Consider the following 24,504-nt stretch of genomic DNA (forward strand, 5'->3'; position numbering starts at 1 on the left):
TCAGGTGGTTGGTAATATATCCCTACTGCTATATTCTTATTATTAGAGCTTGGAATTACTATCCATAGAGATTCTATGGTACAGTTTGGTTCATTTAAGATTTTTTAAGTATTCATTTGATTCTACGCTTTCTTTCACATACAGTGCCACTCCCCCATCAGCATGACCTGTTCTGTCCTTCCGATATATTTTGTACCCTGACATTACTGTGTCCCATTGATTATCCTCATTCCACCAAGTTTCTGTGATGCCTATTATATCAATATCCTCATTTAATAAGAGGCACTCTAGTTCACCCATTTTATTATTTAGACTTCTAGCATCGGTATAGAAGCACTTTAAAAACTCGTCACTTTTTAGCAGTCTGCCATTACATGATGTAATTGAATGGGACTTTTTTCATTTGACTGTTTCTCATCAGATCCTACCTGTATTTTATCATCTACCATCCTCTCCTCACTAGGACGTAGAGAATCTCCATTAATAGATCCTCCCCTAAGAGATGTCTCTGTACGAATGATACGCCCACATCTTGAATACACGTGCAGCCTATAGGGAAACAATAATCTCTGTGGAAACTAGCGCTGCATCCTGCTGATTTCCCCAGGTGCAGATAGCTACAAACTTTTCCTGTAGTAAGAACAGGAGTACTTGTGGCACCTTAGAGACTAACAAATTTATTAGAGCATAAGCTTTCGTGGGCTACAGCCCACTTCATCGGATGCATAGAATGGAACATATAGTAAGAAGATATATATACACATACAGATAAGTTGGAAGTTACCATACAAACTATGAGAGGCTAATTAGTTAAGATGAGCAATTATCTGCAGGAGAAAAAAACTTTTGTAGGGATAATCAAGATGGCCCATTTAGACAGTTGACAAGAAGGTGTGAGGATACTTAACTTAGGGAAACAGATTCAATATGTGCAATGACCCAACCACTCCCAGTCTCTATTCAAACCCAAGTTAATGGTATCTAGTTTGCATATTAATCCAAGCTCAGCAGTTTCTCGTTGGAGTCTGTTTTTGAAGCTTTTCTGTTGCAAAATTGCCACCCTTAAATCTTTTACTGAGTGGTCACAGAGGTTGAAGTGTTCTCCTACCAGTTTTTGAATGTTATGATTCCTGATGTCAGATTTGTGTCCATTTATTCCTTTGCGTAGGGACTGTCCAGTTTCGCCAATGTACATGGCAGAGGGGCATTGCTGGCACATGATGGCATAGATCACATTGGTAGATGTGCAGGTGAACGAGCCCCTGATGGCGTGGCTAATGTGATTAAGTCCTATAATGGTATGATAGTAGGAACTCAACACACATCTGGCTTGCCATCAGTAACTTGGAACAGAATATCCCTTTGCCATTCAGGAATCTCCCAAATTGTTATGTCCTCCCAAACGCCTAAAAGGATAATAAAACCATAGGTAGCAAACTATGGAAAGTGGCACTCACCCCCCAAGGCTAAAGTGGACTGCAATTTTTAACAATATATCACTAAATGAATTTTGTAAATTTCACCTTACCATTATGTGTGAAGGCTTTACGCTCTGAAGTGGTGCTTAACTCTAAGTGGTGTACAAGCAACATTTAGAAACTAAAAAACTGTTGGTCTCAGATATACTGAAACACAAAATTATACAAAATATCATGTTTTGGCCTTGAGATCCTAAAGAAATTTCTGCTGATGATATAATAAAATTCTTCTGAAATACTGAGACAGTGTACTGTTTCATTTCTATTTTCAGGCCCTTCTACTTCTACCCTTGCAGGCCAACCACAATCAAGCAGGAGCCTGGCAGGGCAGGATCGCGCTGTCATGATGCAGTAAAACATTGTGAAGAGCACAGCAAGCCACAATAATGCAGACAGCATTGTAACACTTACATCCAAACGGTTCTGTAAACAACACCAGCAAGATTTTAATTGGCCAAATGCGCATTCAGCCACCATTCTGTACCTATTGAGAGTGTAATTAAACCTTCCTTTGCCAGGGCTTCTGAAATCAGGTACAATCTCGTAACACAAGGGTGGGGTCTCCTAGAATAAAAGTGGGGACAGTTACTCCATTTATGACAATGTCATTTGATGAGAATAGCATCCCAGTATGTCCATGAAGGAAAACTACCAATCAGCTGAAAAGTCTGTCATCATGCACTTTTCTAGCAGTCCATGTTGGCATCCATGAATCAGCCTCTGTGGTTGACAAAGGCCAGCACAGCAACGGAGTAGTAGCCTTTGTGGTTTATGTACTCTGGTGCTCCTCGAGGGAGGACAAGCTTTGGGCACAAATATCATCATGGCCCCAGTGCAGTTGGGAAACCCCATTCTCTCAAAACCAGCAATTACGGCAAGGATATTTTTTATGCTTGCCAGGTTTGAGTAAATCACATGCCTCATTGCCTCTGAAACCTCCACCACCACAACCATCCCACTCAAATTGCCAACACTGAACTGGTTAGCAGTGGACTTGTAGAAGTCAGAAGTACCCAGCTTCCAGATGGTTATACAACCAGCTTCTGGACCAGCATGGCCACCCTCTCTCAAATTGGAGGTTCGTGAAAAGCTGCTCCCAAAGCTCCAGAAATGTCACTTTCTTCATGCAAAACTTCTGTAGCCACTGCTGATCATCCCAGGTCCACATGACGATACGATCCCACCAGTCTGTACTTGTGATCCTGCTCAGGAAGCACTGGTCTACACAGAGGACATCAGCAGCTATACTGAGAGTTGTGAGCAGCATTAGCCAGTTAGCATCTCATTCTCCTCCTCCGCTGAGAGGTGCCTTCAGTAGGTCAGAAAATGCCATCAAAACATCCACCAGCATCTCATGGATGCTCTGCCCATTTCCTGAAATGGGAACAAAAGAACAAGTTCTTCAAATGGTGCCTCATCTATGTTGTTGGCTCTGGTTGCTGAGAGCATGAAGACCCAAAAGATGGCTTGGCTGAATGTGTTGGTGGGCTGAAACAACTTCCAATATGGTTCTGAAGGATGGATAGTCAAGTTTTCCCACAATGCACCAGGAACCAAGGACTAGAGCAGGTACAGCTACAGAGGGAGCTAGGAAGTCTGGGATATATGCTGGTTTGACTCAGGTCTGCATAGTGCAGAGTGGATGCGGGACAGCAGGTGTGAGACCCAGGTCCAAAAATTGTAAACCCAGGGTCATTAATCAGTGTGGATACTCAAGTGCAGACTTATAAACACCAAGTCTCCGGACTCAAATCCAAAAGACCCTTGGCTTACATTGCAGCGTAGATATCCCCTAACTTAGGTAAATATTCTTTAACCTGTTCTTTCCCTATTCTAGCCTATGTTCCTTCCCTTTGTGCTAATATTATATGTGTTAAGCATATGGTTACACACAACCTTTTTAGTTAAGACCAACAAAAAAAGGCATTAACAACTTCATCTCCTAGCCTCAAAGTAAAGCACAAGGCATCCCTGACATATAGCCTTAACCATTTGCTGTAGTGTTCAGAGGCAGCCGCTCTGGCTGTTCACAATGTTCTGAAAGTCTCTGCACCTCTGCCAATCAGTGAGGCTCTCTCCCATTGAAAAAGTTATCCCATTAGGCGGATATTGCTCATCAGACTCCAGCCTTGTTATCAGACACCAGCATATCCCTTTCAGCCTTCTGAATACACATTCCACTGTTATTCTCCAGCTACTCAGGATATAGTTGAACAGCCCCTTTCTCTATCCAAATGTCCAGTTAAAGGCTTCATACACCAGGGAAGCCAAGGGCAATCTAGGTCTCCCAGAAGGACCGTGGGAATCATACCATCATTAACATCCAAAGTAGTCCTGGGAGGACACATGTGTTCATTAAAGAAAACAGTTCTGAGTTTCTAATGATCCTAGCAACATGGATCTTTCCAGACCACCTCACATCAATATTGGCAAACCTTCCACGGTGATCAACCATTCATCAACCATATCTGAAGCACCATTCAGATATAGCCATTTCTGTTTATGAACTCTGGTGTGGGAGGCAAAAGAATATGCACAAGGGTCTCATCAATCGCCCCAATATAATTCAGGAACCCCAACCATGCAAATCCATCAATAATCTCCTGTGCACTACCAAGTGTTATCACCTGGGGGATCAACACTTTAATGCACTGAACATCTCCATGACAACAGCTGCAACAGCACCAAACTGATTAGCTACTGACCAACTGGGAGATAGTTAGCTTCGAGATGGTGATGGCCACAGACATATCCATGGTAAGAGGAACTCTCATGTTCATACTCTACTGCAGCAGCTCAGGGGTCAGTACCATACAGATCTCTGGTAAAGTGGCCTATATCCTGAAATTCTATCACAACTATTGGTCATCCCAGGTCTGCAGCACTATCCTTTCACACCACTCAATTTGTTTCTCAAGCCCAGACATGGTGCTCCTCCAAGTGAAGCTGCCCCAGGAAAAGTTCATCCACAGGTAGTTGCTCAGTTTCCTCCTCCTCCTCTTCCCAAATTGGCTCAGCAGCGCAGTAGCTGACTCCCAAAGCCATTTGGCTGCATGACTACAAATACAGCATTAATTACTGTGACAGATATAACAATATCCTGCAATACTCTACACAAATTTTATGGAATTAAGTTAAACCTTATTGAACTAAGGATTTCAGGAGTCAATTGAATTAAAAATGTCATTGTTTATGTGCTATTTTGGAACTGTATGTAATTTCTCTAGGAGATGTGACTAATGCAATCTCTGGGAAGCATTAGGAACTTCAAAGGACTTTTTCGGAAAATACATGTGAAATGGAATCCCTTGGGTTCACCAAAAGGGGTCATATAAGGTCTCTTATGATATGCAAGTATGGAAAATGGGCAAGAAGTTCTGAATATATGCTGAAAATTATATTCTGTAGGCCTTGTAAAGACAGGGTATGCTACTTTTGGATGACTTGAGACAAACTTGTCCAGACAGAAAGTGGAAGACACTTATCTCTCCAGCGGACCATTGTATATTGTGTTTCTTATTATAGAAATCTATTAGCATACTAAGTCAAATGCTAATGAAGAGCTTGCAGAGACTTCAAAAGGAAACTAACAGGAAGAGGTAAACAGCAGGGGGCAGCGGGGAGAGACGCTGTTTTCAGGTGAAGATAAAAGCTCTGGTCTGGTCTATCTGGGATGCAGAGAGATACCCTGGCATCCTTCAATCTATAAAGACAAGTGCCAGCAGGCTTCATCTTATGAAAGGGGGATCTCAGCCATCCTGGTTGAAAATGCTGAGGAAAGGACTTAAAATAAGCTATCTTGCTGGAGACAGGAATGTTTTGAGAGTTAAATTTCAGCTCTAGAAAGACTGTTATGATTTTGTTTTATATGTAATCATTTGTTTCCAATATTCTTACTTTCCATCATCTAAATCTCTGTTCTTTGGTAATAGATATATTTATAGTGAAAACAAGAATAAGTTTAAGTGTTTGTTAAGAAAAATGGCAATCCTGAATTAAAACTAGTAAATTTTTGTGTACTATTCCTCTGAGAGCAGCAAATCTGAGACTTCTGTGAGTGTTCGGTGGACCAGGGGCTGGGTGCTCAAGAGGGATGCTTGGCGTGCCTATCGTTAACCTTCACAGACAAAGCAAGGCCTGCCGAGGCCTGGAAGTTAGTGCTCATGTTGCTAGAGGATGTTGGAGTCAGGGAGCTGATCCACAGCAGGCACAGACAAGACTTCCTCATGCTAAGGGCATGTGGAAGTGAGGTGCCTCACGATTCTGGATGCCTTTGGGAAGCATCACAGTAGAACACTCAGGGCTGACCCCTGTTGGAGCCCATTAGAAAAGCCCTCCCAGTTAGACAACAAATCATTGATAACTACTCTTTGAGTACGATCTTTCAACCAGTTGTGCACCCACCTTATAGTAATGTCATCTAAACCAGATTTCCCTAGTCTGCTTATGAGAATGTCATGTGGAACTGTGTCAAAAGCCTTACTAAAAATCAAGATATATCATGTCTATTGCTTTCCCCCATCCACGAGGTTTGTGACCCTGTTCTTGACAAATCCATACTGACTATTCCTTATAATCCTATTATCCTCTAGGTGCTTACGAATTGAATATTTATTCCGGTATCTTTCCAGGTACTGAAGTTAAGTTGACTGATTTATGATTGCCCAGGTCCTCTTTGTCCCCCTTTTTAAAGAAAGGTAGTAGGTTTGCCCTTTTCCAGCCCTCTGGGACCTCACCTGTCCTCTGAGTTCTCAAAGATAATCACTAACAGTTCCAAGATTGCTTTGGCTAGCTCCTTAAGTACTCGAGTGAATTTCATCAGGCCCTGCTGACTTGAATATACCTAACTTATCTAAACATTATTTAAACTAGTTTTTCCCTATTTTGGAATGTGCTCCTTTCCCCTTGTTAATATTGTGCTGAGTATCCAATCACCATTAATTTTCTAGTGAAGATTACTGAGCTTGGCAAAATAGGCATTAAACACCTCAGCCTTCTTGCTGTTATAGTTATTAGTGTGTCTTCTCCAGGAAGTAGAGTACCTACACTTTTCTTTGTCTTTCTTTCAATCCTAATGTATTTAAGGAACCTCTTACTGCCTTTTATGTCCTTTGCTAGGTGTAATTCATTTTGTGCCCTTACGTTTTTGGATTTTGTCCCTACATGCTTGTGCTAATGTTCTGTACTCCTGAGCCATTTGTCCACATTTCCACTTTTTGTGGGATTTCTTTTTGATTTTCAGATCATTAAAGAGCTCCTGAGAGAGCCTTCCTATTCTTCCTATCTTACTTCCGCATCAGAATAGTTTGAAATTATGCCTTCACTACTGTCCCATTGAGAAACAGCCAGCTCTCCTTAACTCCTTTATCCCTTATTCTCTCTGTACCAACCCAATTTTCATCAAGCCACCATGAGAGAGTCAAGTTGTAAATGTAAATTTTGAATACTTTTAATTTTTTTTAACAAAACAAATATTTAAAACACCACTTAAACTAAGAACTTTTATCTCAGCATGATAACTATACTGTTGGGACCAGCTTCAGCATAATGTGTGCATTAATTTACACTACGATTGTAAATAAGATCCTAGATTACCTATTAAATTTAAACACTGCAGCTTTACAATGGGTATCTTCATCTAGCTGTCCTATCCCAAGATCCTAGTAAAGCACAGACATTTTGAAATTCATTTTAAATTTTATAATGGCTTTATCCCAGAGCACATCGTGAGTTAATACACCATAAGACTGACCATAATATGTACCTGATGTAAAAATGTCTTAGTTATATATAGACATATTTTAGTTCATCACAAAAGAGATTTAACTGAAACAAAATGGCTTAGGTGACAACACAGAATGTAGAGTCCTCTCCTAAGTCACTTGTTCAAATCCAACCCATACCTGATGACTATTCAGTAGCTTACCTGAAAGCACTTTGGGTGCTCTCTCATACCACAAACATGTCACTACAGTAGACTAGCAACGTTACTGGCAATTTTAGCTGGCATGCTATAGAAAGTTATTCATTTAGAAGTGTTTGGGCCTCCTTTGAAACTTTTGCTTGATATATTCAGACAATACAGAAATTCCTAAAAACTGCAGAACAGTCTCCCATGGGAAGTGGAGGAAGCCCCACTGCTTGAGAAGTTTATAACTAGACAGAGAAAAAAGCCTAGAGAAAGTACTGTAGGGAATGATCCAATAGGTCTCTCCCCACTTCTGCAGTCTCTAAATTCACATTTTTGTGCTCTCAGAAGGTGTGTAGATAGCTCCTTCATTCATAGTACAGTTTTACAGAGAAGTGGAATGCAAGATTCCCTCCAATGGTCTGCCAACGTGCCTCATCTGTGAGGAGAGGCTATTTCTACAGGTTAGAGGATAGCTTGGTCTCAAAGTTCAGCACTCTCAAAGAGCACTAAATTCCTAATTTTTTAAAATTAGAGACAGAAAAGTTCTATTACACCAATTAGTGTGGTCATAACTCTTTCTTCACAAATAATTAAGGATGAAGTTCAATTAAAAATAAACACTGACAGCTGTGTTCCAATCCGGACTTGGACCGATGCAAACCTTTCAGACTACATACCAGTATGTGTACCATACTGCACAAGACTAACTACACTGGCTGCTAATGCAGCTTTTAAGGGTAACCAAGAGTGCACCAGATTACCACTGTGACATGACAGCCATGCCCACATAACATTAGTGAGGCATTATGTACTAACTACCACTGACAAAAATTTATGATGTGGAGTTGGGGGGGGGGGAGGGGGAAATCAAGATTTCTAGAAATCCTATACTCAGTAAAAACCAGCTTGAGCAAATATTTTAAAGCATCTGCAAGATTTCCAATACAATTTTGATAAAGACTTTACTGGTTAACTAATGATTCCTAGTTTCCTGTGTAGTTATTTAAACCAAGTTTCACCTTATGTCCATATTACGCTTCCCCACCCCCACTGCCATTCGCGCTTGCCTCAGTACTGCATTCTCCAAAGCCGATTAACTACACCCAGTTTTTGATTCCCACCCTCGCTCCCTCCCACGGCGAGCGGCACGCTCTTCTACGGGAGCCGCACAAAACCCAGGCGGAGAGGAAGCACCGCTCCGAGGAGCTTGGTTTTCGAACCCAACATAACCCGCGTCACCTGTTTGCAAGGGAAGGAAGAGCCCCCCTCACGCCCTTTCCCAGCACCCGCTCCACGCGCGATGCTGCAGGCCGCGCAAGCGCCGCCTTCCGTCCCAATTCCAAACCCACCCCCGACTCAGTGCCTCGCTCACACCCCAACCCCCCCGCAGCATGCCCAGCCGCCCCAGGACCCGCCCCCTCGAGCCCGCCCCGCCAGGAGGCTCCCCCTCACACCCGGCCCCCTTAGATCACCTCCCTCCCCCACAGGCCCCGCGGGTGCCCAGCCGGCCGCCCCCCCCCTCACCATGGTACAGATAGAGGCGATTTTGGAGACCGTCATTAGGATTTCCATCCGCCCAGCGCCATCTTCCGCCCACTCACAGCGCCGAGCCGGGGAGGGGGCAGCCCCCACCAGCCGCTGCAGCGGGACACGTACCCCGCGCGCCAGACCCGCCGCCCCAACCGCCGGGCGCGCGGCTCCGAGAGGCAGAGGCTAGAGCGCGAAACCCTCCTCCTCCCCGCCCCGCGCGCGGGCACAGACCGCGAGCCCACCCCGCCTTACGCCGGCTCCCTCTGGGCCCTAGCGCCGCCCCACAGCTGCCCTCTGCTTCCTCGCGGGCCTTTGCACCGCCCACTCTAAGCGGCTCCCAGCACCGGGCTGTAGCGCCGCCCCGCATTGGCTCTCTTCGGGCGCTAGCCCTACTGTGCCATTCAGCCCCCTCCCCACCAGCCCGGCTGCCCACGCCACCTGGAGTCCTGCCGGCCTGGGGCCCCTCCACCTCCCGCGCCTGGAGGGGACGGGCCCCACCTGCAGGGTGGCAGCGCAGCACATGGCGGCAGTAACCTGCCGCACCTGGCCGAAGTCAGGCCCTCCCCCCAGCGGCCACAAAGCATGTGCCTGGCTGACAAAGCAGGGGCCCCTGGAGCCTGACCAGTGGCGGGCTCTTGCTGTTTGCGGCCTCTTCCCGTTGCTGGGGGGGTCAGAAACTTAATTCTCCATACAGGGGAGAGTGGTGGGCAAACCCCAGAGTCCAGGAGCCCAGGCGTTGAGAACAACACCCCAGCGTAGGTGCAGCCAGGCCCTGCCCTGCCACTATTAAACACTGGCAAAGCTCCAGAACTGGTAAAACATTGTGGTACCATTCACAAACAGGAGCCTGATTTGCCTAGGGTGACCAGATGCTAAATACAAAATATTGGGACTGCCGCAAGGGGAGCACCTTTTCACCCGACACTCACCCGGCACCTTCAGCAGTGGGAAATAAATCTTGCCACCGAAGAAGGAAGTACCCGCCGCCGAAATCCGTCAGCAACTGAAGGGCCCGCCGTCAAAGTGCCGCCGAAGACCCAGACGTGCCGGGTCAGTGTAACAATGAAAAAGGCGCGCCCACTGCCCATCATCACCGCCTAAGGGAGGGGAAAAGAAAAAAAATGCACCCGAAACAAAATATCGGGACAATTGGTGTCCCGACCGTACTTTGGTCAGGACACGGGACAAACTGCTCAATATCGGGACGTCTGGTCACCCTAGATTTGCCACTGTTTTACTTCAGCTTTAAACAGCTGTAACACCATTGACGTGGATGGGGTTACACCAGCATAGTGTAACTAGGGTGACCAGATGCCCTGATTTTATAGGGACAGTCCCGATTTTTGGGTCTTTTTCTTATATAGGCTCCTATTACCCACCCACCCCATCCCGATTTTTTACACTTACTCTCTGGTCACCCTTAGTGTAACACACACGCCTCCTGGGTGTGATGTTCTGTCCCATCTAGTGGCACTGAGACCACTTAGAGAGAGAGATAAAATGAGTCTGTTCTACAGCCTTAGCTAACAGCCAGTTAGCTTTTACCGCATGAGTAGAGGCTCATGCACTAAGCTCCAGAGGGCCCCGGTTTGATCCTGCCCGCTGACCGGTGTTACAAGTGGGGGCTTGTATGAAATTTCAACTAGGAAGACTGAAGCTTGGGACACACTTCCTCAGCTAGGGGAAGTATGTAACCCACACACCTCCTTGGTGTGGTGTTCTGTTCCTTCTGGTGGCACCAAGACCACTTAGAGAGAGTTAAATGAGTCATGCTGAGGGAACTGATTGATTGTTGGGATGATGAAAAGACAAGGTGAGAAGGGATTTTTAATGAGTTTTTTTATTATGTTTTTTAAGGTGGGGAGGCATACCCCTGACTCAACGCCAGAGCCTGTTCCAGGAAGAGACAGGCTAAACCTGCAGCTGCTGAAGGGATAGGGATTATCAGAGTGGTCAGTTTATACATATATATTTTTCAAACAACAGATCTAGAACTAGAACTAACAAGACCTGTGTCCATTCATCTTAATCACTTTATATGAGACTCCCTTTCCTCCATCCTTTGTCCTTTTAGATTACAATGTCTTTGAGGCAGTGACTGTCTCTTCCTACACATATGGAAAGTGCTGAGCACATTTTAATAAATACTAATAAATACATAAATAAACAGTGTTTAGAAACAAGTGGCCAAAACTCATAAGGGCTTTTTTCTTCCACTGTGAAAACCATAGATTTTTGAGTCTTTACTATGTAAACAATTGTGATTCTTCACTTCTGAAGGTCATTAGAAAAATCCTACTTAACACTAACATTAGATCCAAAAAAATGCAGCTCAATAGCTCTTTCAACTAAAAATTGGGGGGGCAGAGGTGTATGTTCAAAATGAGCATTATAATAGAACTATTTGTTGCAACCTTAATTTTGGAGTTGCAAGCACTCCATAATATTAACTACTTGATGGATCATTTGATGATTACCTGTTCTGTTCATTGCCTCTGAAGCACCTGGCATTAGCCACTGTCAGAAGACAGAATACTGGGCTAGATGGATCTTTGGTCTGATCCAGTATGGCTGTTCTTATGCTCTGCTCCCTGCTCTATAGATCATACAGGTCCTCGCCCATTCTCACAATTTTCCCTCACCTCTTTCTGTCAAGAGCATATTTTTCACACTGATGGTAATTCACATTAAGACCTCTTAGGCCTTGCTCAGTATTATCCCTCCACCTTCTCCTGGGTCAACCACAAGGTCAAGCATCAATAGGATGTCTGTCCAAAAGACACTTAGCTCATCTGTCTTTCATCATTCTAACAACATGCCCAGCCCACTGAAGACAAGTTTTGACCACTAGGCAAGGTCAACACTATACATTCCAACTGTGGTTGACCTCATTTACCCACATTACAGTAAAATATAGAGAGCCTTGTCTCCACTAGGATTTTACAGCAAGATAATTAATGTGCATTAGTATCTCACTGTAAAAACACACCTCTTTTGGCAGTGAAGACATAGGCACAGGTTGAGGTGCATTTGTGTTGTATGCTCATTGTGCTATTAGTCAGGTGTGTGTCCTTGGGTGGAGGAACAGATGGTATATACTGTTGGTTTCCTTAAATTTTAATTTCTTTGCTTTTTAGGTTCTGTGTTAAGTATATTATAGGTAAATCTAATTTAACTGACACCAAGAATAGTGTTTTTATGTTATTTTATATATAGTACAGTGGGATTAATCTAAAGGCAGCAACTCTGTACCTAACTACTAATTTATCAGGAGTCATTCAAGTACAATTCTAAGTCAGTTTTATCTCCATAATCTCAACACCTGAAGGAGAAGAAAATTAAAAGTTTGTAAATATTTACAGTAGTTATAGGAGCAGGGGGAAAATAACCGGATCCTTTGCCAAATAAAGAAAAACTAGATGAGATTTTAGCAGAGATTTTTTTAGTGTAGTCTCTGTGTTTATAGAGGATAAAGATATAGAAGGATATAGAAGAGCCTTCCTTCTTTCCTATATTTTGGAATCTATAAGAGTCCTATTGTTAAAAACTTGTTACTCCGTCTCTTGTTTAAGAGTTCTCAGGTGGCATTTAAGAAATGTCATCTCACTATCCTCAATAACCCTCTTTGAATCCTGTAAATGCTCTACTTTATCTTATCCCATTGTGAACCAGGGTATACATAGTTAGGTTATTTGTAAAAACAAAAGGAGTACTTGTGGCACCTTAGAGAGTAACGAATTTATTAGCACATAAGCTTTCATGAGCTACAGCTGAAGTGAGCTGTAGCTCACGAAAGCTTATGCGCTAATAAATTTGTTGGTCTCTTAGGTGCCACAAGTACTCCTTTTCTTTTTACGGATACAGAATAACACGGCTGCTACTCTGAAACCTTAGGTTATTTGATGATTGAAAGAAATGATATCAGTTAATGGATTTTTACAGACTCTCTTATACTACCTGAAGCATTTATTTAAGGTAATTCTCAAACGATAAACAGTTAATAAGGAACTTCCCTTTTTTTCTGTCCTCATGTGATTGATTGGCGATCCCTCAATTCGAGGATGATCTCTACCACGGATTTACATATGGGTCCTGAGATGACTCAGGAGTCCCATCTTGGAACCCCAAATCCGCCCACAGTAGATAAGGACATTTTGTGGTAGGCCAGCGGCCTGCTGGGAGAAAGTTATTTCTTTTTCCTTCCTCCTCTCTCTTTTCAGCTTCGAGGGCAAGGCACTTCTTCTCGAAGCGGGCTACTGCCCGATGGAGGATATGGCACCACTGGGGTCGGTTGGTGGCTTGCTCTTCCCAGTTTGTGATGTCCACATCAGTTTTCTTAAGATACACTTTCATTTTAGCGTTTCCTCTTTCCACCACGGGATCTCTGACCGGGGTGAGCTGAGAGTAGAGGACCTGTTTTGGGACGCAAGAGTCTGGCATCTGCACACAATGTCTGGCCCAGCAAGGCTGGTGCATGAGGATCATTGCTTCAATGCTGGTGACATTGGCTACAGCGAGGATGCTGGTGTTAGTTATGTGATTTTACCACTTGATGCAAAGGAGCTTCCGGAGGCATTGTTGGTGATACCTCTCCAAACTTCTGAGGTGCTGTCAATAGGCCACCCAGGTTTCACATCCATAGAGACGTTTAGGAAAAACAACTGTCTTTTAGATCTGTATCTTGGTGTCCTGCCATAGGTCACGATCTATGAAAATGCATCAGAGTAATTTCCCAAAGGAAGCACTTGCACACTGGATCCTGTGCTGGATCTCACTGTCGATTTTTGCATTTTGAGAAGGTTGGCTACCGAGGTAGCTAAAGTGCTCAACTGTCTCCAAAGTCGGACCCTCGATGGTGATTTGTGGTGGGTCATGTGCAAGGCCTGAAGCAGGTTGTCCTCATGTAAGCAGGGTCTGAATGAACTCTCCTATGACAGCTAGTGGGGGGGGGGGGGAAGAGACTTCAGGAGCAAATTGTATTTACATGAACACACCTACTCTGCCAAGATATCCAGCAGATAGAGCTGTGTTGCTCAAAGTGATCAACTTTGGCTGGTGTTTGGTTACAAATCACTTTAGTACTGAATGTAGGGTAGTGAAATGTTATCATCAATGTTGTCTTTATTGTATGAATAAAGGGGAGTAGAACTGTGCTTAACCTATCCCAAATGAGGGGGTCACCCTCAGCTGAAAGGACCTTGTTAAGCCAGGGGCTTGAATGCCAGACCCCTGTGAAAGTAAGAGAGGGGGGGATAGGTGTCCCAGTTAGGAGGTGTGGACCGTCCCTAAAGGTGGTCTGCTTTAACCTGTTCCTCCCCACTTTTCAAAGATAGAGCTAAATAGGCTTCATTAGGAGTCTTATGTTATTTCAAGTACTTAATAATGGCTGAAATCACTTGTAGTGGGGCAGTGTTTCTGGCCAGCCTGCTGAGAGCTTAAAAATCACTAAGAGGCTGATCTGCAGAGGTTACAGCAGAGAGGCAGGTGGCAGCCAAAGGTAACTGACGGATAGCCGGCTGGCGAAAGTGGCAAGCAGTCAGCTGGCGGGGCAGCTGGGTGGCGAGGAACAGCAGCTGGCGGAGTGGCCAGCAGAGAGGAACCATGGCTGGCGGGGTGGTCAACCAGAGAAACTGCTCAGATGGCAGAGCAAGCAAGGTGCCTTCTTCACTGGATGGGAGGTGAACTCACACAGATGCACCTCTGAACCCTGGGTCCTCACTGACCAAGGACAGCCACTATGAGTTGGGTGTGATGAGGGAGCAGAGGGGGGAACAGTAAAGGAATTTTTGGTTGTAGAACTCAAGAACATGAGGCAGAAGGCACTGTCCCAAGCACTCTGGGGTGGGTGACCTGCTCACAGTTTTATGATTATGAATCCTGCTTGTGGCATTTTCCCTAATTAATATCGGATGACTTCTCTCCTTTCATTAAAAGTTTCTTTTCTACACTCAGACTGCTTGCAAGTGGGGAAGTATTGCCTCTCAGAGGTGCCCAGGGGCAGTGTGTAATTTTCCCAGGTTACGGTGTGGGGGCTTGGGCCGGTTCTGTGTTGTATTGTTGAAAAGGAACTCCTACATATTGAATCGGGCCCTGGTTGCTGCTGACTTCACCTGGCACAAGGGTTACACTCACATATATTTTCCTAATTATTTTAACTATACATTCTCAGGCATTAATTTGTTTGAGATCTGACAACTGTTGCATCAAACATGATGCTTTTCTGCAATACCATAATGAAGAGATAATGAGTCAAATTATACTTTCAGTTACAACCACATAATCCCATTGACGCTTATTAAGTGAACAGGACCATTTCAGAGAGTACAGAAGCAGATGCAGTGCTTACAAATAAAGTGATAGCGTGTGTTTGGTCTGTCTCTTTGTTTGTTTCCATGTGGCTGGCGGTTTGAGCCACTATACAAGCCAGGCAAAGAGATCTTCTTGTTCATATTTCTATGTGGTGGGCATAGGCGCCAACTCTGTGGGTGGTCCAGGGCTCAAACACCCACAGAAAAAAATAGGGGGTGCTTAAAACCCACAGCCACAGTGGTTCCAAGTTCCAGGGCTGGCCACTGATCAGCTGTTCTGTGGGCCCCAGGCTGGACACTGATCAGAAAATGGCTGGCAGGAGGTGCTGGGGGTGGGCAGAGGGGTCTTGGGGGAGGGGATGCAGAGGAGCAAGCGGTGGGGCCTTGCAGGAGAGGGTGGAGCATTGGGCTGGTTGGGAGGGCCCTGAGGGGAGGGGCCAGAGCGGAGGCAGGAAGAGGCAGAGTGAGGGCAGGGCTCCAGGGAAAGAGACGGAGTGGGAGCTGGGCCTTGGGGTGGAGCATCCACTGGGAAAAACAAAAGGCAGTGCCTGTGGCTGGGGGTTTGAGCCACTAAATAGGCCAGGCAACGTCTGCTTGTTCATGTCTCTGTGAGGAAGGCATGGCTTTAACCCAGTGTTTCAAGTCTGAGTGATTAATCCCTCTTTGTTAGCGAAGGGGTGGATCTGAACACTGAGATTTAGAGTATGTCTACAGTACGAAATTATTTCGAAATTATTCTATTTGAATTTTCAGAAGCTATTTTATACATTCGGTCTTCTGTGTCCCCACTAAAGTGCGTGAATTCGGCGGATTGCATCCACAGTACCAAAGCTAGCATCAAAAGTCGGAGCGGTGCACTGTTGGTAGCTATCCCACAGTTCCCGCAGTCCCCGCCACCCATTGGAATTCTGGGTTAAGCTCCCAGTGCATGGTGGGGCAAAAACATTCTTGCAGGTGTTTCTGGGTGTGTGTCATCAGAAAGCTAAGGAAGACAATCGTTTCGCACCTTTTTGGCGTGCAGACGCCATACTGCTTTCAGCAGACGGTGCACCGCTCCTCTCCTGCTACTATGAATCCACCTCTCATTTCCTCTCATCTTCCTATGTAATCTCTACTATCTACTCTTTCTCTTCCTCATCGAACGCTTCTGCTGCCAACTCTGCTCAGCCATCGTGAACCGAGCAGCACAGCTTCCACCGCCAACTCTGCTCTCCCGCTATTGCCACGCTTCCGAGCTTCTCCATGTTGTCTGTCCTGGGCTCCCACCTCTGTGAAAGCCACAAAAGGCAACCATTTTTGGCCGTTGTTCGGTTATCATGAACCGAACAGCACAGCTTCCGCTGCCTCTCTACCATCCTACGTTTTGAGCACTTTTTCCAGGATTACCCGTGCAGGCGCCATAGCCATGGAGCCCGATCAGATCTCCGCTGCAGTTTTGACCATTGTAAATACCTCGTGCATTATCCAGCAGTATGTGCAGTACCTGTAAAACTGGATGAGGAAGTGACGACAGCATGATTACTATACGGATGAGGACATGGACACAAACGGCACAGCATGTGGCAATTGGGAGATCATGGTGCTGTTGGGCCAGGTTCATGCCGTGGAATGCCGATTCTGGGCCCGGGAAACAAGCACAGACTGGTGGGACCGCATAGTGTTGTGGGTATGGGATGATTCCCAGTGGCTGAGAAACTTTCGTATGCATAGGGCCACTTTCATGGAACTTTGTGACTTGCTGTCCCCTGCCCTGAAGCACAAAGACACCAAAATGAGAGCAGCCCTCACAGTTGAGAAGCGAGTGGCCATAGCCCTGTGGAAGCTTGCAACACCCAACAGCTACCGGTCAGTCAGGAATCAGTTTGGAGTGGACAAATCTACGGTGGGGGCTGCTGTGCTGCAAGTAGCCAACGCAATCATTGACCAGCTGCTATCAAGGGTAGTGACTTTGTGAAATGTGCAGACCGTTGTGGATAGCTTTAAAGCACTGGGGTTTTCTAACTGCGGCGGGGCGATAGCTGGAACGAGTATCCCTATCTTGGCCCCGGAACACCGGGGCAGCCAATACATAAACTGCAAGGGGTACTTTTCCATGGTGCTGCAAGCGCTGGTGGATCACAAGGGACGTTTCACTGACATCAATGTGGGATGGCTGGGAAAGGTGCACAACACTCGCATCTTCAGGAACTCTGGTCTGTTTGAACAGCTGCAGGAAGGAACTTACTTCCCAGACCAGAAAATTACTGTTGGGGATGTTGAAATGCCTATAGTTATCCTTGGGGACCCAGCCTACCCCTTAATGCCATGGCTCATGAAGCCGTACACAGGCAGCCTGGACAGTAGTAAGGAGCAGTTCAACTATAGGCTGAGCAAGTGCAGAATGGTGGTAGAATGTGCGTTTAGACGTTTGAAAGTGCGCTGGCGCAGTTTACTGACTCGGTTAGATCTCAGCACAACCAATATTCCAATTGTAATTGCTGCTTGTTGTGTGCAGCACAATATCTGTGAGAGTAAGGGGGAGACATTTATGGCGGGGTGGGAGGTTGAGGCAACTCACCTGGTGGCCAGTTTCACACAGCCAGACAATAGGATGATTAGAAGAGCGCAGCAGGGTGCGCTGCACATCAGAAAAGCTTTGAAAGCCAGTTTCATGACTGGCCAGGGTACGGTGTGAGAGTTGCATTTGTTTCTCTTAAAGTTACTCGCCCCATATATATATATATGAAAGGAAATAAAGTCACAATTATTTAAAAAACGTTCTTTATTATTTGTTGCACAAAACACTGAAAGAAATCAGAAGCTAGATGGCGTGGGGGGGTCGGTATTGGGTTATGGGGGTGAAGGAGGAGGGAAGGACAAGTCCAGGAACCAACTGAAAATTTAGGATATGCCAGCTTTCTGCTGCTTGTGCAGTCCTCAGGGGCTGACTGTGTGGGTCCCCGTAGCCTTCCCCCCCCCCTTCTTGGGCGTCTGGGTGAGGAGGCTATGGAACTTGAGGAGGAGGGAGGGCGGTTATTCAGGGGCTGCAGCAGCAGTCTGTGGTCTTGCTGCCTTTCCTGCATTAGATCCACCATTCAGCGGAGCTCCCCCATGAGCTTGACCATAGCATCCTGCCTGCTCTCATCGTGCACATCCCTCCTCTCTTTGTATTCATGTAACGTTTTACCCAACTCCACAATTGTTTGCCTCCACGCATTCAACTGGGCCCTATCAGTGCGGGAGGACTGCATGAGCTCGGCAAACATGTTGTCCCGAGTTCATTTTTTCTGTCTTCTAATCTGGACCAGCCTCTGGGACGGAGTAGATAGGGGCCGCGTTGAAACATTTGCACCTGCTGCGGGAGGAGAAAAAAGGGAGGGTAGTATTTTAAAAAATACATTTTAGAGAACAAAGGGGATACTGTTTCTCAGTGAAACAGGCAATTCACAGTACACACATGTGGCCAGGCAACAGAATTCAGCTTGCAGGCAGCCTGCAGGCTCTCTGGAATGATCGCTTCACACACCCCCACCACGGGGCTCCGATGAGGCTCTGAGCAAGGATGAGCTCTTTAAACTAAACGTGAACAGCCCAGTGCGGCTGGGTTTCCCTGCACCACGTGGCTCCAATCAAGCTCTCACTCACCAGAAGTGCCTTCTCCAGGGTCATGGTCTGGAAGCAGGGTTTGGGAATAGGGGGAGACTATTGGCTCCAGCATTAAGAATAGTTCCTGGCTAGGCGGGGAAACAGATTCCCCACTTGCCGCCTGTGCACTGTCCTCCTCCTCCTCTTCGTCCTCCAAAAACTCATCCTCCTCGCTCCGTGCTACTCCCCCCTTGCAGGTGTCCACGGACAGTGGTGGGGTAGTGGTGTTGTCACCCCCCATAATTGCATGCAGCTCCTGGTAGAAGCGGCATGTATGGGGCTGTGACCCAGAGCTCCTGTTTGCCTCCCTGGCTTTTTGGTACGCTTGCCTGAGCTCCTTGATTTTTGTATGGTACTGCACTGGTATTTGCATTCCTTTTTTTGGAACATAGTTCTGCCATAACAGATTCATCTCCCCAACATGCAATGAAATCCAGTACCTCCCGTTCGGACCAGGCTGGAGCTCGTCTGCGAATCCGGGACCGCGTGGTCTCTTGAGATGGTGGACTCTGCATGGTCACCTTTTGTGGTGGACTATGCTGTTGGTCACCTGGGCTGATGGTGACCAAACAGGAAATTCAAAAGTTCCCAGGGCTTTTACTGCCTACCTGGCTAGTGCATCAGAGTTCAGAGTGTTGTCCAGAGCGGTCACAAGGGAGCATTCGTCAAATTGCGTCCACAGTACCTGTAACCCGGAACTGCGATCTCGATTTTAGCACTACTCCACTTGCCGAGGTGGCATACAGAAATCGGAGTAAAGAGCCCTTTAAATCGAAAAAACTAGTTTGGTTGTGTGGACGGAACCAGTTTTATTTTGAGGTAACTCGGCTAATTCCGAAATAACCGCGTACTGTAGACCAGGCCTAAGTATATAAATCAGTTGCCAAGTGATCTGAGCAGGCAAACTGGGGAGTTTCAGATGAAGCTTGTAGAGAGAGTGTGGTTCTTTTAATTTAGGTATGGCTCTATGCCACACAGCAGATATGAAAGGAACAACCTCTGTTACCTGCCTTGGAAGTGGTATATTTTCCTTTCTGGAGAAGGGGGAAAAAAAAGAAAATCCTGGTGCATGCAGTGCAAGCTGGTGGACATAATGGAGAAGATATATGATTTGGAAGTGCAAATTTCAGCTCTGCATAGCATCTAAGAAAGTGAAGTCTTCTTAGATGACCAGATTCCAAAATGCATTGCCACATACACTACAAGGGGAAGGATCTGCAGTAAGAGAACTGGAGAGTATAGAAACCAAAGAAGCAAACTGGTGATTTGTGACTCAGAGGGGAAGAGAACCAGGAGTCATCCAACCAGAATAGACATAATGGTTGGCATGTTAATATTTGAACTTGCTGTTCAGTTGTAGAGAAGGCACAGGGGAATACGTTGATCGTTTTACTTTTAGAGCATAAAAGTGATGCTGTGCATCTTGTCATGTATGCAACTGGTAAAGAATAAAACTTTTGATATCCCAATATCAAAAAAAAAAAAAAAAATAGGGGAGAAAAAGGTTACTGAATATTGAACTGAAAAGAGTATTTCAGCTAACAATTTTTTGTCAAATATATCAGCAGCAGACAAAAGACTAAAGAGAAAATATGTCCAATAAAAAATTAAAATAGGAATTTGGAGTTGAGAACAACAGAACAATAGATTTTTAAATCATTACTGCTTTTTGTCTTTAGACAGCTAAAAGAAGATGGAGAGCTGGATGCGAAGGAGATCATATTTCTTGAGGGAGTCAATGTATGCATATAAGAATGTATATCATGATGAAAAGATAGGTTTCAGAGTAGCAGCTGTGTTAGTCTGTATCTGCAAAAAGAACATGAGTACTTGTGGCACCTTAGAGACTAACGAATTTATTAAAGCATAAGCTTTCGTGGGCTACAGCCCACTTCATTGGATGCACAAAATGGAACCTATAATAAGAAGATAGATAGATATATACATATACACCTACAGAGAAGGTGGAAGTTGCCATACAAACTGTAAGAGGCTACTCAGTTTAAGATGAGCTATTATCAGCAGGAGAAAAAAAACTTTTGTAGTGATAATCAAGATGGCCCAGTTGTCAACTATCTAAATGGGCCATCTTCATAACACAACCCATGAGCCAAAACCCACACCAAGCAAATTGGGCCGTGTCCTTTCCCTTTGGTTCTTGAGTCCAGCAACCCAAAAGTCACCCAAAGTCTCAAAAGTCTCTGTCCCTAGTCAGTGCAGCCCCAGATTTCAAAAGTTTATCTGCAAAGTTTTTCCTCCCAACCTGGGTGGAAATGGGTGTGGGTTAACGGGCACCTTACATGGTCCAAAGCCGACTGCCCAACCACTCCGTGGGGCTCCGCTCTACCAGCTGTCCCACGAACTGCTCCACAATATATCTTTGGGCCCCCCCACTACTTAACACAACAGTCAATAATTTCAGCTCTTCAGTGATTTCAGCTTGTAGTAGAGGAGCCTCAGTGCTGGTACACCATGGGCCCAAAATGAATTCAGCTCAGCAACCTGTAACTAGACTCGTAGTGGAATCAAAACTAGCTCTGATATTCCACCATGGAGAGAGTGCAATTGGCACATAGGGCCCTCATCAGGGACCCATACCACCAAGTATTAACATCTATCCCCAACCTCTCTCAATTCACTGGGTTTTGGAACCCATGGCCCTTACCTAGCAAGTGCTGCTTAGTTGATGGTGAGTCCCTCCATCATAACAAAAGGCCAAGTACAGTTCCACTGTCCTTAATTCACATAATCAGGATAATAACAGTTTATTCTTCCTGCCCCAATAACAGAGTAACTGGGGCTCCTACAGCAGCCAAAGTGACCATCTAGGCAGGGTGGGTGTGCCAATGCAAATGAGATCAGCCCCTAAAGTGCTTTTCCATAACCCACCACGACTCACCACCAGATGTCAGGGTAGAGCTCATCCTGACTCTGCTTACACAAGTAAAGTAATTAAAAAATGCTTACCATTGATTTCTGATATGTCTCACATGGTGCTAATGTTTGGTTTATTACTTTTGCTGTGATTGAAACCTATGTCACTGTTAGCCATATTTTGTTCTTTTGCTGATTGTAAAGCTATTGTTCATGTGCAGGTGGCAATCAGTTCTTAAACACTGCTGTCTTTGTTGTCAACAAAAAAGTAAAATCATTTTGATTCACTCTCTTGAAAGATTTCTACCCTGGAAAATTAGTAGCCTCCCCGATGAGCTTGCAGATGGCCAGCTAGTTTAATAGCCCCATCTGGTTATACTTATAATTTTGTTTTTTTAAAAAGCCACATACATGTATGATAATAACTGTGAACTTACCACTAAGGAGTAAATTCACTGAGAACAGTGTTGCTGACACTCAGGGCTCATGTATGAGAGAAGGGGCAAATCTTGAAATTCTTGCTTAGGTTTTATTGAGTCCTTATTTAGACCTAAGTCGTGATGCCAGCTCTCATGATTTTCTTGCCAGTCTCAATGTTTGTTGCTTTTCTTCAAGCCTCCAGTTTAATTCTTAGAATTATTTGAGAATCTCCACTTTAATTAAAAAAACAAATATGCTTCTAGCCCTCCTGGTTGCTGAAAAAAGCTTGAAAATGTGAACCCTGAAGGCAATGACACTAGAAAACAAATAAAAAGAACCCACATATTATTTTAAAAAAAATCACATGATTTTTAAGCCAATCTCATGGTTTCTAGTGACCGGACTCTTGATTTTTAAAGGCTTGCGATTGGCAACACTGTTAATGAGAATGTGGTGTAAGGACTTCAGGATTTGGGACAGAAATGTCATAGTATTAACATTTACATTACTTAGAATGCCTTCCATTAAAGGATTTCACAGCACTTTGTAAGCACTGATGAATTAATCAATTACAACTGCCAGTGAGGTAAGCGAGCATTATCATCCCCATTTCACAGATAGAAAAACTGAGGCACACAAGGATCAAGGGGTAGATCACGGTCCTTTATTAATTTTCACTTTTACTTCTTTTTAATCCACCATTATTACTTTCTCTCTCTCTCTCTCTCGTAGTGAAAAGAAGTGGCATGTCACAGTGCGGCCAATTCTCACTGTTTTATCGCAAGTCTTCTGATAACTGATGTTTTACTTAAGGCCCCAGTTACTAGATACAAGTGATTATTATTTGAGAATTTAATCTTTCATTCATTTTTAAAAATAAGTTTCTAGATCACATTGTTGCAGTCCAAAGCTTGAAAACGTAGTCTGAGCACACCCTAAAGTTTAAAAAAAAATAGAAGACAAATAAAAAGAAAAGAACTCAATGTATTTTTACATATAAGTATTGTAAAGCCAATCTTATGATATTTTGAAATCTGGTTTATGATCTTTTAATAATTCAAGTTGTCAATACTGGGTATAGCTTCAGAGACCAAAAGTCACCCTTCATTTTGGAAGGTGAGACTCTGGACTGCAAGGGTATGTGTGCATAGCACATTAAGCCCAGGCTCTGATTCAGGTTTAAGTCTAAGCCCTCCCAGCTGTCCACACAGAAGTTAATTTGATTTGGTCAGGAATCCCTCTGGACTCAGGTCTGCAAACCCTGGTAGGGATCAGAGCCACTGTGACTGCAGAGTAATGCACACTGGAAAACATAATCACAACTACACATACAAAATAATGGGGCCTAATTAGCTGTTACCACTCAGGAAAGAGATATTGGAGTCATTGTGGATAGTTCTCTGAAAAAATCTGCTCAATGTGCAGTGGCAGTCAAAAAAGCTAACAGAATGTTAGGAACCATTAGGAAAGGGATAGATAAAACAGAAAATATCATAATGCCGCTATTTAAATCCAGGGTACACTCACATCTTGAATACTGTGTGCAGTTCAGGTCACCCCATCTCAAAAAAGATACATTAGAATTGGAAAAGGTACAGAAAAGGGCAACAAAAATAATTAAGGATATAGAACAGTGTCCGTATGAGGAGAGTTTATAAAGGCTGGGACTTTTCAGCTTGGAAAAGAGACCACTAAAAGGGGATATGATAGAGGTATATAAAATCGTGAATGATGTGGAGAGAGTGAATAAGGGAGTGTTATTTATTCCTTCACATAACACAAGAACCAGGGGTTACCCCATTAAATTAATAGGTAGCAGGTTTAAAACAAACAAAAGGAAGTACTTTTTTAAACACTGCACAGTCAACCTGTGGAACTCATTGCCAGGGGATGTTGTGAAGGTCAAAAGTATAACGGGGTTCAAAAAAGAACTAGATAAATTCAGAGGATAGGTCTATCAACGGTTGTTAGCCAAGATGATCAAGGATCTAACCCCATGCTCTGGATGTCCCTAGCCTCTGACTGCCAAGAAGCTGGGAGTGGATAATAGGGGATGGATCATTCAATGATTGCCTGTTCTGTTCATTCCCTCTGAAGTACCTGACATTAGCCACTGTTGGAAGACAGGATATTGGGCTACATGGACCATTGGTCTGACCCAGTATGGCCATTCTTATGTTTACGTTCTTATATGATGCAGGTGAAAGCCCAGGCATTTTGCAACATGGCCGCAGCTCAAGTTTGGGTTGCCAGATTCAGGACTGGCAAGTGCAGCAACATTGTATCACAATTTCCTGGGATTTGGTTCCCAGTCCTTCCATCCCAAAACTTCCCACTCACTTCCCAGGAACCAGAAGCA

The 24,504-nt window shown here is 44.6% G+C and overlaps 1 protein-coding gene across 6 annotated transcripts in view; it reads right to left on the reverse strand.

Annotated features, from left to right (window-relative positions):
• The window catches only part of USP12 (ubiquitin specific peptidase 12), a 103,476-nt gene that overhangs the window by 66,306 nt on the left and 12,666 nt on the right, over positions 1 to 24,504 (reverse strand). For 2 of the 6 annotated variants that reach the window (XM_077809693.1, XM_077809657.1), the window contains exon 1: positions 8,914 to 9,145. The exons of 2 other annotated variants lie outside the window; for them this stretch is intronic. Coding sequence is in view for 3 of the 4 variants with exons in the window: in XM_077809657.1 (XP_077665783.1) it covers positions 8,914 to 8,961 (48 nt within the window). In the remaining variant the exon portion in view is untranslated. Of the gene's footprint in view, positions 1 to 1,889; positions 2,446 to 8,913; positions 9,146 to 24,504 lie in introns of those variants that run through there. 2 more of the 6 variants (XM_077809667.1, XM_077809646.1) reach the window with 2 other exon arrangements.

Source organism: Eretmochelys imbricata, chromosome 1 (assembly GCF_965152235.1).
Source record: "Eretmochelys imbricata isolate rEreImb1 chromosome 1, rEreImb1.hap1, whole genome shotgun sequence".
Classification (NCBI taxonomy): domain Eukaryota; kingdom Metazoa; phylum Chordata; order Testudines; family Cheloniidae; genus Eretmochelys; species Eretmochelys imbricata.